Source organism: Ochotona princeps, chromosome 22 (assembly GCF_030435755.1).
Source record: "Ochotona princeps isolate mOchPri1 chromosome 22, mOchPri1.hap1, whole genome shotgun sequence".
NCBI lineage: Eukaryota > Metazoa > Chordata > Mammalia > Lagomorpha > Ochotonidae > Ochotona > Ochotona princeps.
Genome location: NC_080853.1, coordinates 13,170,729 through 13,184,373, shown reverse-complemented (window position 1 = coordinate 13,184,373; position 13,645 = coordinate 13,170,729). Strand labels below are relative to the sequence as shown.

The 13,645-nt window shown below is 40.2% G+C and overlaps 1 protein-coding gene across 1 annotated transcript in view; it reads left to right on the top strand.

The window, feature by feature from the left end:
* The window catches only part of TOP1 (DNA topoisomerase I), a 76,604-nt gene extending 63,675 nt beyond the window's left edge, over window positions 1–12,929 (top strand). The window contains exons 13-21 of the mRNA XM_004585809.2: window positions 205–349; window positions 2,994–3,137; window positions 4,543–4,728; window positions 5,564–5,632; window positions 6,154–6,268; window positions 7,128–7,255; window positions 9,949–10,043; window positions 10,248–10,397; window positions 11,641–12,929. Coding sequence (XP_004585866.1) covers window positions 205–349; window positions 2,994–3,137; window positions 4,543–4,728; window positions 5,564–5,632; window positions 6,154–6,268; window positions 7,128–7,255; window positions 9,949–10,043; window positions 10,248–10,397; window positions 11,641–11,743 — 1,135 coding nt within the window. The 3' untranslated portion in view covers window positions 11,744–12,929. The remainder of the gene's footprint in view (window positions 1–204; window positions 350–2,993; window positions 3,138–4,542; window positions 4,729–5,563; window positions 5,633–6,153; window positions 6,269–7,127; window positions 7,256–9,948; window positions 10,044–10,247; window positions 10,398–11,640) is intronic.
* Window positions 12,930–13,645: the final 716 nt, after the last annotated feature.

Sequence of the window (13,645 nt, the reverse complement as noted above, 5' to 3'; positions counted from 1 at the left end):
TCCCACAATACAGAGGATTATTTGGAAAGTAGACACTTACAAATATAGTTTTCCCCTGTACAGATCTCCCAGTGATTTTCACATAGTGACTTATGAGAAGGAATATTGGAAATGCTTAGCAGTTGTTTTTTTCTGATTGTGAAAGATAAAACTGTCGCTCACTTATCATTATTTCACTGTCCTACTGCTCTCTTTGTTTCACAGAGATTCGAAGGTTCCTTCTCCTCCTCCAGGACATAAGTGGAAAGAGGTTCGGCATGATAACAAAGTTACTTGGCTGGTCTCCTGGACGCAAAACATCCAAGGTTCCATTAAGTACATCATGCTGAACCCCAGTTCACGGATCAAGGTAAGGGGATAGGCAAGGTTTTTACCAGTTAGTAGAAGTGATGCTTGCTTTTTGTTGATATGTGGTATTCTTGTCATCATTTTAACAAAAGTTAAAAATGAAAATTATTTTCATTGTTAGAATTATCTGGGGTTTTTTTTGTGTGTGTGTGTAACAGGACAGTCTTGTGTTTAGTGCACGGATCATTCTGAAAATCTCAATATGTGCCACGCACATTGTGTATCTGGTGCTGTGAATTATGTTGGTACAGAAGACAGATGTTGCTGCCTTCACATTGCTTACTATCCAGCGGTAGGAGCATGAGGGCAAGTGGGGTAGCCTACAAGGGGACTTGAAAAAGTTTGAGGAAAAGGAAATTTAAAAAGTTTCATTTTGGTGCAGAAATACTTGAAAGCCATATATGTTTTTTTTGTAAGACACATTTCCCATAAACGTTGACAGGTACCCTCGTCTGTTGACTTTTATATCTATCCTTTTCTTCCTCACAGCTATGAGGAGGGCCATGTCATTGTTCTGAATCCAGGCAGAAGTAGCAAAATAAAAACTAGATTCATACCTGCTTTTTCTGGCTATCTGAGATCTCATCTGGGTATCAGGATCAGATGGATGGATTGAATGTTTATTGTATTATTTATTCATGAAAATTGTCTTGATAAATTTGGTTTCCAGCTAGCTCTAGTTATACCCTGTTTTTGGAGAGTGCTGTGGACATGTGTATGTGAACAGCGATCTTAATGAGAGGACCACATGAATCGCTTCTCGGCCTTTGGCTAAGATCAAGTGTAATGAGAGGACCTCATTAGGTAGGTAGGTAGGTAGGTAGGTAGGTAGGTAGGTAGGTAGATATTTGAATGACGTAGGCCTGTGTAGATTGTGACTTACGTGTAGAAGACTGAGATGTCAAGTTAGTCCTGGCTTATAGATATTTAACATGCTAAGGTGTCAAAGCTTCAGCTCAAAGGACAATGTGAATTATCAAGACTAGAATGTACATTTTTTAGCTTATAACCTTGTATTAATAGGTTACTGCTTTTCTAATAAATGATTCCTATCCAGATATTTATTATTTTTCAAAGGGTTTATTTGAAAGGCAGAAGTATACACACACACACACACACACAAAATGAATGAATTTTCTAACAGCTGGTCCAGTTTATCAGTGGGTGCAATGGCTAGAGCTGGGTCAGGGTGAAGTCAAGAGCTTCCTATGGCTCCCTTGTGTGGGTGAAGGCCCAAGGACTTGGACTAGCCTACATTGTTTTCCCAAGCCATGAGCAGGATCTGGATCAGAAGTGAACTGTTGGCATTTGAATTGGCACCCATATATGAAATGGCAGAGTCACAGATGCTGACTTATTGTGCCACAACTCTGGCTGCAGGGTTTTTCCTCACTTTCCAGTGGCATGAGTAAAAAATTGAGCAAATGTCACAGAGGGCTTTGAGACAGGGTTTGATAGACCTGTATTAAAGATAAATCTTTTTAGTCTGACTGTGTGTGTACACAACTTATATGTAAGGACAACTTGTATCATACCATCTCTTAGTCACCCTTTTAAATGTCAGAATGTACTGAGAAAAATTAGAAATTTTCACTTACCTAGGAAATAAGACTACCAAATCTTTAGACTATTAAATCACTTAGCCTCAATGGGTAGTAGTTGAACCTCATTTTATAGCGACAGCAGTATATATAAGTTGTACATAGCGACAGCAGTATATATAAGTTGTACATACACATTGTTGCAGAATGTTAATGACTCCATAATATGTCTACATAAAGTTTAATTTCTGAGAATTTGTTAGGATCTAAAAGTGGAAGACATTTCTTGTTCTGTGTATTCCATACAGCTCTACCCTCTGTGGAGTTATGCCTGAAGAACCATGTCCTGGGCAGGAACTAGGCTATATGAGATTAGAAATAACTGCTTGTCTCATTGCAGGATAGAGGTACTTTTTTTAAAAAAATTATTCTGTTGACAAGGCAGGTTTATATATAGAGAAAAACATATTTTCTATCCATTGGTTTGCTCCCCAAATGGCCACAGTGGCCAGAGCTGAGCTAATCAGAAGCCAGGAGCCTCTTCTGGGTCTCCCACATGGGTGCGAGGTCCAGCCATCCTCTGCTGATTTCTCAGGCCATACACAGGAAGCTGGATGGGAAGTGGATCAGCTGGGACATAAATTGGTGTCAATATAGAATTGTGGCACTTGCAGATGATTAGCCAGTTGAGTCATTACACTGGCTCAGTAAACAAGGTTTTGATACTGATGTGGGAATGTGTATGTTTTCGGTTTATGTTGACAGAGTCAATTTTTGGAATATCCATGTGGGCTTTCCCCAAGAACATGAACTTTTTTTGCTTTATTTTGAAGTCAGAGAAAGGGAAAAGCATTTTACAGAATGAAAGTCAGCCTTTTTAGCGATTAGGCAGGAACTAGCTGTTCTGTCAGTTGTGAAACAGGACACTTGCTTTCTCCCTGGGATAAATAAATTCACACTTTCACTTCACTACTGTTCGCTCACAGTCTTGTTTACGCTCAAGTTCCTGGTCTTTTGGTCAGAGCTTTTAAATTATGATATTCACTGCCTTGTTTTTATTTTGCCGTCCCTGGGTAACTGACTTTTGGAATTGGATCTCTGCAGGGTGAAAAAGATTGGCAGAAATATGAGACTGCTCGACGACTGAAGAAATGTGTGGACAAGATCCGGAACCAGTATCGAGAAGACTGGAAGTCCAAAGAGATGAAAGTTCGACAGAGAGCTGTAGCCCTGTACTTCATTGACAAGGTGAAGGCATCTCGCTGTGTGCTGCTCTTTAGTATTCAGCTTAACAAGGTGTAGGGAGTGTGTGCTTTGCCTCAGCCTCTGCGCAGTGCAGGAGATTGTGACACTTTACACCAAACCTACTCCAGAAGGAAGATAAAGAATTGGGGCAAGAGGAATCCACAGTGTGTCTACTGCTGTATAAATGTAGTCTACACAAACAGTTGTACCAAAATTGCTTAGCTTTACTGTGAGCAGTGAATCCTGATACTTTGTGCTTTCATTCTTTTAGAGAAAGGTTGTTGTAACTCATAAAATTTGTAGATAAGCCATGTATCTATCACAACTATCGTTTTAAAGATAGTAATTTGGAAGATGGAATTGGTTTTTAGTAAAGGGAAAATTTTTATATTTCTCAATTTTGCATTGCTGATATTTTACTGTAAAATCTGAATTGTTTCAAAATTAAAAAAACAAGAACATAGACTGTTTCAAATCCTTCAAAAAATACTAATTTGTTGTCTTTTGTTTTAAAAACTTTTCTTTTCTGATTTCAGAGTAAAGAGAAGGTTAGGTATTTAGTGTTCCTGGGACAGCATTATGTGCCTTTATGCTAAGTTGCCACTTAAAGTGCCCAGATCCCATATGGGTGCCATTCAGGTTCTCCTTGCCCTGCTTCCAGAGCAGCTCCCTGCTGATGTACCTGGGAAACCAGTGAATGCCCCCAGGTACTAGGGCCTTTCCACCTTTATGGCATGCCTGGATAGAATTCCAGGCTCCTGGCTTCAGCCTGGCCCAGCCCTGACTGTTACATCTATGAGTACATACCTGATATATAATTGTACACATGACATATATTTATATATGAGTGTGTGTGATTTATGTATGCACATGTGATTGTATATGATATGAGATTATGTGTGTGTATATTTACATATATATATAAAATCTTAAATTATAAACATGTTTAAAAGAATTAGAGGAAAACATCTGTATTTTAAAATAATTGTTAGAAGTAAAACTGCAGAATCCAATTTCCAGACTTTGCATGCTGCTAAACTCTGTCACCAAAGAGAATTGGGAAGACTATTTTTTTTTTATTGGAAAGTCAGATATATAGAGCGGAGGAGAGACAGAGAGGAAGATACTGCATTCATTGATTCACTCCCCAATGGGCTGCAGTGGCCAGGTCTCCCAAGGCCAAGGGCTGTCCTCGACTGCGTTCCCAGACCACAGCAGGGAGCTGAATGGGGAGTGGGGCCCCTAAGACCAGAATTGGTGCCATATGGGATCCCGTTGCAGCCCTAACCGCGAGGTTGCCGCTCTAGGCCCAGGAAGACTTCTATGTGTCCTAAAGATCCTTTGAGGTTTGCGTCTTTGTGTTCATTGCTAATGTTTTGTCCATCTCCCACCCCTCTCTTCTGGACAGCTTGCTCTGAGAGCAGGCAATGAAAAGGAAGAAGGAGAAACAGCTGACACAGTGGGCTGCTGCTCACTGCGCGTGGAGCACATCAATCTGCATCCAGAGTTGGATGGCCAGGAGTATGTGGTGGAGTTTGACTTCCTTGGGAAGGACTCAATCAGATACTATAACAAGGTCCCTGTGGAGAAGAGAGTAAGTTAATGTGGCCTGTGCTGCTTGCTTGTTTCTTCATCCATTCAAAAAGCATTTATTGAGGGCTTTTTGTGAACTGTGCACTCTGTGGGCATTAGCAGAAATGACATTAGATGTTTGGTACCCCTTTCAGATACTGCCCCTGACCCTGGCTATTTTCTGGGAATGAAGGGTCATCTTCTGTAGCAGTATTCAGCAGCATACAAGATGAGGTTCAAACCTTATTTTCATGACTAAACTACAACTGTGGTGTTCCCTGGTCATTTTTTATCCTGGTTCCTTTGTAGTTTTGCTCAGCCTCTCTCTAGTTAAGTGAAATGGGTAAGCTGTTAGTCCCCAGTCTCAGCCCATTACTGAGGAGGTTGCTGTGGCTCCCCTGTAATTTTAACTGAAATGCTGAGCTTGAGTCAGAGTCTGAGTGCAGGATTCAGCAATCTTAGCAAGCATTAGCAGTCTGATGTTCAGTTAGAAGTTAGATTCGCTGGTTGTGGACGTATTCCATATTAAAACAAACTCAAAGAGACCTAAAGCTAAATTTAATACCTAACCTTACATTGGATTCTTTATTGGGGTAGACAAAGTAAAAATATAGACATAAGGTAACATTGTGTTATTTTAAAATAGTGTGTTTATGTATTAGATAAACACACATGTAAGTACTCACACAGAGAGAAAGCAGATAAGTGCCCTGCATGCATAATGACTAAATTGTGAATGATCAGTGATCTGGGTAAAAGAATATTTCGGTGTTCGTTTTTGCCTTTTACTTTTTTTGAAATTACTGTTTGAAATTATTCCTGAACTAATTTTTTAAATGGTCACTTTTTTTTGTTAGGTTTTTAAGAACCTACAATTATTTATGGAGAACAAGCAGCCTGAGGATGATCTTTTTGACCGACTGAATGTAAGTGGACAACAGGCAGGCATTGGTTGAAGGATGTCCCAGACAGAGCCTGACGGGCTGTGAATGCAGTCGCAGGGTGCTGATTGGGGCTCCGTCTTCAGCCTAGTCCTATAGCCTTCTCTATACTCTTCCTATCTTGGGGCATGCTAGAATGCCTGGCCTGGAGCTGAATCTCTTCGAAAGCTTCCATGCATGAAGGCAGATAAGCCTTGCCTTCAATCTTCCTTTGGCTCCTTCAGAGGCTTCTGGCTTGATTCTCAGCACCTGTATTAGGGACATAACCCCTGTCACTGATATTTTAATTGGGAAATGCCAAGTTTGCTTAATTGGCCTGCTCAGGATTGAAGTTCTTCAATCTTTACACAGTTCTGTATTCTCAAATTCTTTTCCTGACTTCTATTTGCAGGACAATAAATATGCAAAGATTGTGATTACAGTGGCCGACATGATCCCAAGGGGCAAGGAGATCATGAATTCTGCCTAAAATCCCAACATCTTCTCTGTTGCTTTGTTTCTTTCAGACTGGTATTTTAAATAAGCACTTACAGGATCTCATGGAGGGCTTGACCGCCAAGGTATTCCGCACATACAATGCCTCCATCACGCTACAGCAGCAGCTAAAAGAGCTCACAGCTCGTAAGTCTTGGTTTTGGCCAGATAGGGCCTGCACTCCTGCTGATAGTATCCACTGTCCTTTTTTTAACAAAGTCCTAGATCAGTTCTATTTTTTGTTATTGCTAATGTGACTGAAATTTATTCCCTCCAGATTTCTCATGAAGAGCTAAGTAAAACTGTATTATATAAACTCATACTTTCTTCATTCCCTCATCAGCTTCTGTTCTGAAAATGCCTGCATTTTGTACAAACGTTATTTATAAGCTCACAATGTAAAGACGTTGCTGAGATTCTGTTAAACTGGAGGTAGTAAAGTTGACATTGACAGGCTTGCCAGAAGAATACAGGAGCAAGTCCTTTTCCTGAGGTTCCTTTCCCTCCCACGACTTCTCCCTGCAGTAAGAGTAAGCAGCAGGCTAAAAGCTAGTCATAGAAGATAACCACAAAGACCTATGGGCTTTTTTCCCCCTCTGGAGCCCAGTCACTAATAAGTTTTAACTGCCATCCATAAATACATGAACATATAATTTTATTTGGATGACAGCTGTAATTTTAAGAAAATAATAGTATGCTGCCTTGTTGCTTAAAAATGTGAAACTAAGGTTCCTTTGTCTCATTCTGCATTTACAAACTTTCTCTGTCTTCATTCCATATTTTTTTCAGGTTGCATTGTATGTCAAGGCTGGGAATGGGGATTTATTCAGAAGGCTAAACTTAAATAGAAACTTCTTGCTGTCAAATTTTAGCTTTATGCCTTGGAGGGGAAGGGAGTCATCTAAGTACAATAAGATCAGTAAGATCCTGGGGAAGACATATACATGGCTTTTTTTTTTTTTTTAAATCATCAAACCTCTTACTGTTGTGTTTTATTTCTTCACAGCGGATGAAAACATCCCAGCAAAGATCCTTTCTTACAATCGTGCCAATCGAGCTGTTGCCATTCTTTGTAACCATCAGAGGGCGCCACCCAAGACTTTCGAGAAGTCGATGATGAACTTGCAGTCTAAGGTATTTTGCTTTTTGCATATGGCTGGTGGGGTAACAAATGTTTTTCTTTCTATAGTCCAGTCCACCTTTTTGGGTTGGGATGTTAGGCCAATTCTGTTCTAGCAGAAAGGTTCGTGCTAGAAATGAACAAATGGAAATAAGACACTGTTATCCCTGATCAGGATGCTAAATGTCATAATATCCATCATTTAGGAGCTCTTCTGTGGACAGAAATTCCACATTTGTGACATGATATTTTAAAAAAATTAACTTTGATGTACCCTTTAATTGCTAATTGTTATCTGATTATGAAAGTGGATATAAAGAATATTAGTGTTCATAGTTCTTGCTACAGCCCAGAAATAACTATTTCCAAATTAATTTAAAATTTTTAGAAAATGAAATGACACTATTTAAGTTTCCATGTATCCTAGTACAACTGTTTTTATTTTTACATGTTCTACATTAATCATTTATTTATAGTTCATCGTCAGACATCTATTGAATACTGTGGCAGACAGCTGGTATGCCTTATAGGGGAGAAACTGACATGCAGCCATGAGTTTCTGTGCCCCTTCCCCATGCCTTTCTCCTCCCTACAACTGTGCCTCGTACGGAGCTTTTAAGCCATTAGGCACTTAACATTTGGTGGTGAGCATTTCTGTCTTTGCAGTGGCTACATAACCCATCCCAATTTGCTAACCCACAGTGAGCATTTATAGGAATAAAGTCTTATATAATAGAAATGTATTTCCTTAATAAAGTGTTGGTGGTTCTGACTACTGTAAATTCCAGGGTATTATGAGTAGAAATATTAATTCAGAATTTCTGTAATATTTGTGATACAAAAATACATTTATTAGTGATAAGAACAGATACTATTGATATTACTATGGTTCACTGACCACATTCATAGTGAAGGAAAAAAATATAAATTTCAACCAGAGGTTAAGGAAATCGCATTATAATTTTTTTTCAGCTAAGTTTGTAGAATTTAAAAATCATTGCTATGGAGTGAGATTTAGCAGGTACATGTTAATGTGTAGAATATATCTATATCTTGACGATAAACACGCAGCTGTTAGTACAGCTGGGTGAAGACATGGCCTGTAGTTGATGCTGCCATCTGGCTGTCCTGGAGGGATATACACGCCTGTGGTGAAACACTGAGTGTATGTAGAGTACCAGTCTTTGAACTGAGTAGGTAAGCAGAGAACTTTATAGAATGCCCACCCTAGCAGTTCCCGTTTGCTGCTACCACTGTTAGGTGGTGGTCATCTCATATTGTTTACCCTTCTCATGCTGTTCCAATCCAGAAATAAATGCATACATATTCAAGTACTGTTTACCTAATTCAGGAGACCCCTCCCTGGAACATGAGGAGGTCTTTTGTTGCTTTCACTCTGAAAGCACTGTTTGCGCAGCCCAGGCTGCCTGCCAGACGAGCCCTCCAAGCCTCGGAACCTTCTCCTATGTGCCCACAAAGCAAACACACGCCTCTGTTCGCCAAGTGAATCAATGGATTCTTTGATGCTTTGAGAGAATTTGACACAGCCTGCCAATTTAGCATTCACAGAAATGGTTAAAAGATTGTGGTTTGCTGCATTTCTAGCCTGAGAAAAATCTGGCTTGTGCTGCCTGTGATGCTTTTCTATTTAGAATCCATTCCTTCAGCTTGGCTTTGGACAACATAGATGTTGGAAGTAAGCCATTCATAGTAAAACATATTTAATGATTCTCTCACAATGATGGTCTGTTTTACTCTTGGACTGTGTGTGTGTCTGTGTACCTAACAAACAGTTCTAGACAGAGCAGTAGGCCAGTGTGTATGAATCAAGCATGTATTTATTCTCTCTGTGGAGGTTCTGTTGAACTCGGGTCAGCCACGTGATTACAGGTACAGGGTTCTACTGTCCCTTTGAGTCACTGGTTTGGGGCTCTGGCTTCCTAAGAACTTAGGCTTTCCAGAAATGTTTCAAGAATTTCAAAATGCAAGAAAGGCTGAAACAACTCCTTTTTCTTCATCAGTATACTTTCTACCATATTTCATTAAGGGGAAAAGTTCCATAGCTAAAAATATTTTGACACTTCATTTCCCTTCACATGCTTCTCTCCTTTTAAAAACAGAGTACCAGAACCAGTCCATGGTTTGCATTGATTTGGGATAGATAGACTATCAGACTTCTTGCCATGTTTTTAGCTTCTTGGGTGCTCTCCAGTGCATCACTCTTTCTTGAGAAGCTAATAGCTCATTTGTAGAATGCTGGTAGAATCTGAGAAGTGAACTAGACTTCGTTAATATTTACAAGGATTTCTGTCTCAGCTTCCTCAAATATACCCCCTTGTAGTGAAGCCCAAAACCTGGCATAGGATCCATTTGATAAACAAATGGCATCTCTAGTTTTGATACCTATAACTGGTAGATTATTACTCAAAAAATCCTAATCCCCCAGGTTCTTTTCTCTGAGTTTCCACTTCCCTATCAAATTCTCATTTCTTGAAAGGTCACTAAAGAAAATAGATGAATAATAAACAGCCATTGGACTTGGCAGTTGTTGTGCATCTCCTCAAGCCACCCTTGGTGCTTTCACCTGGCAATCCACCAAGAAAAATAGCCTGCCTGCTGGAGATTGCTTTCAGGTCTCCTCTGATGGAGCACTTCCTTTTTTCTCTTGGGCTCACTTGGCTCCTACCACGTGTTCTTCCCTCCTCAGATTGATGCCAAGAAGGAACAGCTTGCAGATGCTCGGAGAGACCTAAAAAGCGCTAAGGCTGATGCCAAGGTCATGAAGGATGCTAAGACCAAGAAGTATGTACCTGGTATTGTGCAAAATTGTGGGTTGAGGGAGAAAAGTGTGCATGATCCCTTCAGAGGACCTAGTCCTTAAGAGGCTTCAGAATGATCTTTTGGGATTTCCTGGTCTTGGATCTTTGTGTTTGTACTGTCCCAAAAGTGGCAGGATGAGGTAGCAGGGTCCCGGCCTATTTTTTGATGACTCATTCATTCTTGCAGGGTAGTGGAGTCAAAGAAGAAAGCTGTGCAAAGACTCGAAGAGCAGCTAATGAAGCTGGAAGTTCAGGCTACAGACCGGGAGGAGAATAAACAAATTGCTTTGGGAACCTCCAAACTCAATTATCTGGACCCTAGGATCACAGTGGCTTGGTGAGCATTGTGCCCCACTGGCTGACTGGAGACAGCAGAGGAGTTCTGAAAACACTGTGTAGGGCTCTACATAGCATTCTAAGTGGCACACTTGTACTCTAAGGAAACTTCTTAGTTCCACATGTACGTGGTGCTCTGGGTGCTAAACTTTGTCAAGTACACTGGATCAACTTGGATGGTCAATAATAGTAGCTTGTGTTTTGTCGAGTGTGTTTATGTTGTTTTTCCAAGGCAGGTGTCATCTCTATCCCCTGTGGAAATTTAGAACAGAGATGGAAACTCCTAACCCTTATTGAAGGAAAAATAGAAAAGAGCCTGTCCAGCTACTCTTTAACAAAACTTCTCAATGTTTTCTTTCCAAGTGAAGAAAAAAAGGCAGGAAAAAGGGCAGAAAGGAGAATACGTATCTGAACAGCCCACACAAAGGCAAAAGGAATTTTCAAGAGACATATGGAAGTTCTCCGTACATGCATGTGTATACACAGTCCTGCAGTCATATCCGAAACAAGACCCTTGGGGAGGATGTGAATTGTCACACCCATTCTTCTAAATCCAAGGTTCCATCCAGATCTTTTTACCCTTTTTGCTTAGTTTGATATTATAGGTTTGGTTACCTATTTATCTTATTTTTTTTTTTTTTTAAGATTTATTTTATTTTTATTACAAAGTCAGATACACTGAGAGGAGGAGAGATAGAGAGGAAGTGGAGCTGCCGGGACCAGAACCAGCGGCCATATGGGATCAAGGCGAGGACCTTAGCCACTAGGCCACGCTGCCGAGCCCTATTTATTTTATTTTTATTTGAAAGATTTAGAAAGAGGAAAGACAGAGGGAAAGGACTTCCATTTGTTGGTTCATCCTCAAATAGCCACAACAGCCAGAGCTGAACTGACTCAAAGCTGCAAGCCAGAGGCTTTCTAGTCTCCCACGTGGGTGCAGGGATGCAAGGACTTGGGCCATCCTCGGCTGCTTTCCCAGGCCACAAGCAGAGATCCAGATCACAAGTTTAGCAGCCTGGACACGAGCTGCGTAGCAGTCATTATTAGTCTACTATGCCACCATGCCAGTCTCTTGGTTACCTTTTAGAGGCAGTGTCTATGACACAATGGTTAAGAGTATGGCTGTGGGTACAGATTTAAGGTCTGTTGTGTAAGAGCTATGTATGGCATATTTGAACCTGCATCTTGAGTCTGGGCCATTGCTTATGAACCACACTAATGGCTTTTTTCTCCTTTGTCTGCAGGTGCAAGAAATGGGGTGTCCCGATTGAGAAAATTTACAACAAAACCCAGAGGGAAAAGTTTGCCTGGGCTATTGATATGGCTGATGAGGACTATGAGTTTTAGCCAGTCTCAAAGGACAGGGTGCTGTGAAAAGGAACAGTGTGGTTTGGGGAAGATGGATCAACTGTGAGCCTTACTCGCCCTCCAGCTTGAGGGAGAGAGGCAACAAGTCTTAACAGACCATCTTTGCAAAAAGATAAGCCTGGAGATATTATAAGGGAGAGCTGAGCCAGTTGTCCTATGGACAACTTATTTAAAAATATTTCAGATATCAAAATTCTAGCTGTATGATTTGTTTTGAATTTTGTTTTTATTTTCAAGAGGGCAAGTGGATGGGAATTTGTCAGCATTCTGCCAAATTCACTGTTTCACTGAAACGTTTGGATTCTCTTAGCTACTGTATGCGAAGTCCGATTACATTGGTGCGTTTTTACAGTTAGGGTTTTGCAATAACTTCTATATTTTAATAGAAATGAATTCCTAACTTCCCTTCCCTCTTCCCCATTTCAGGAATTAAAAATTAAGTAGAACAAAAACCCAGCGCACCTGTTAGAGTTGTCACTCTGTATTGTCATGGGAATCAGTTTTCATTAAACTTGAAGCCGTTTGTGACATCGGCAGTGTTTTGGTTCAGACACCTATTCACAGAAAAGCATGATGGGAAAATATTTCCTGACTTGAGTGTTCCTTTTTAAATGTGAATTTTTATTTCTTTTTAATTATTTTAAAATATTTAAACCTTTTTCTTGATCTTAAAGATCGTGTAGATTGGGGTTGGGGAGGGGTGAAGGGCGAGTGAGTCTAAGGATAATGAAATAATCAGTGACTGAAACCATTTTCCCATCATTCTTTGTTCTCAGCATTCTCTGTACCCTTTAAGATGTCCATCTTTTTCTTTTTAAACCCCAGTCTTGAAAGAATTTATGATATGAAAAGTTCCACAGGTCAGTAATTTAGAGGAAAATGAGTATTTGGTCCAAAAAAAAAAAGAAAAATAATCAAGATTTTAGGGCTTTTATTTTTTCTTTTGTAATTGTGTAAAAAATGGAAAAAAAAACCATAAAAAGCAGAATTTTAATGTGAAGACATTTTTTTGCTATAATCATTAGTTTTAGAGGCATTGTTAGTTTAGCGTGTGTGCAGAGTCCATTTCCCACATCTTTCCTCAAGTATCTTCTATTTTTATCATGAATTCCCTTTTAATCAACTGTAGGTTATTTAAAATAAATTCCTACAACTTAACGGAAAATTAGTGTCTGCCTCTTTGTTACCAAGGGACCCAAACCAGAATTAGGACCCTTGGGCTGCCACTTAAGTCTGTAATATGATATGATCACTCAGATCAGGAAAGTAAATTCCTTTCCCCAAGCAGATGGAGCCTGCATCTTCTCTGCTATGGATATGAGGTGAAAGGGATCCAAAGCCCACAGCTCTAGTTAAAGACAGGCCCAGAAAATGAGGGTGAAGCAGAAAATCCACAAGAACTATCTTAAGTTTGGTGTAGGAGACGTGTTTGTTGCAGGATGGAATATGTTTAAAAAGGGAGCAGTTTGTGACTACTTCCCAGTGCTCCAGGTACCTGCGTGGCTGTGTCCTATCAAAATTGTTCCTTCCCTCTTCCTCAGTTATACCTGTGAGTTGAATTGAGGATGGATGGTGAGGTCTTTGGATGAAATGGGAGGAAGAAAGCTCTAGTGTTTAGCTTGCCAGCATGTATTCAGAGAGAGATCCATCTTACTGATGGTGTTGGTTCTTCCTAGAGCCAGGCACAGGCTCACAGCAGGGAACCCTACAGACCCTTGGTAGCTTATTTTTCATTGGCCAGAAGATAACCATCATTGCTTTGGAGCAAGGCATCATAGCCACGTGACTGAGTTCTAGGATGTTTAGATAGCTATTAGACTCTGTATAAGTAATAGCAACAGGTTCTTCTAGTGCCCAATTGATTGTTGTGGTGGGCAGCTG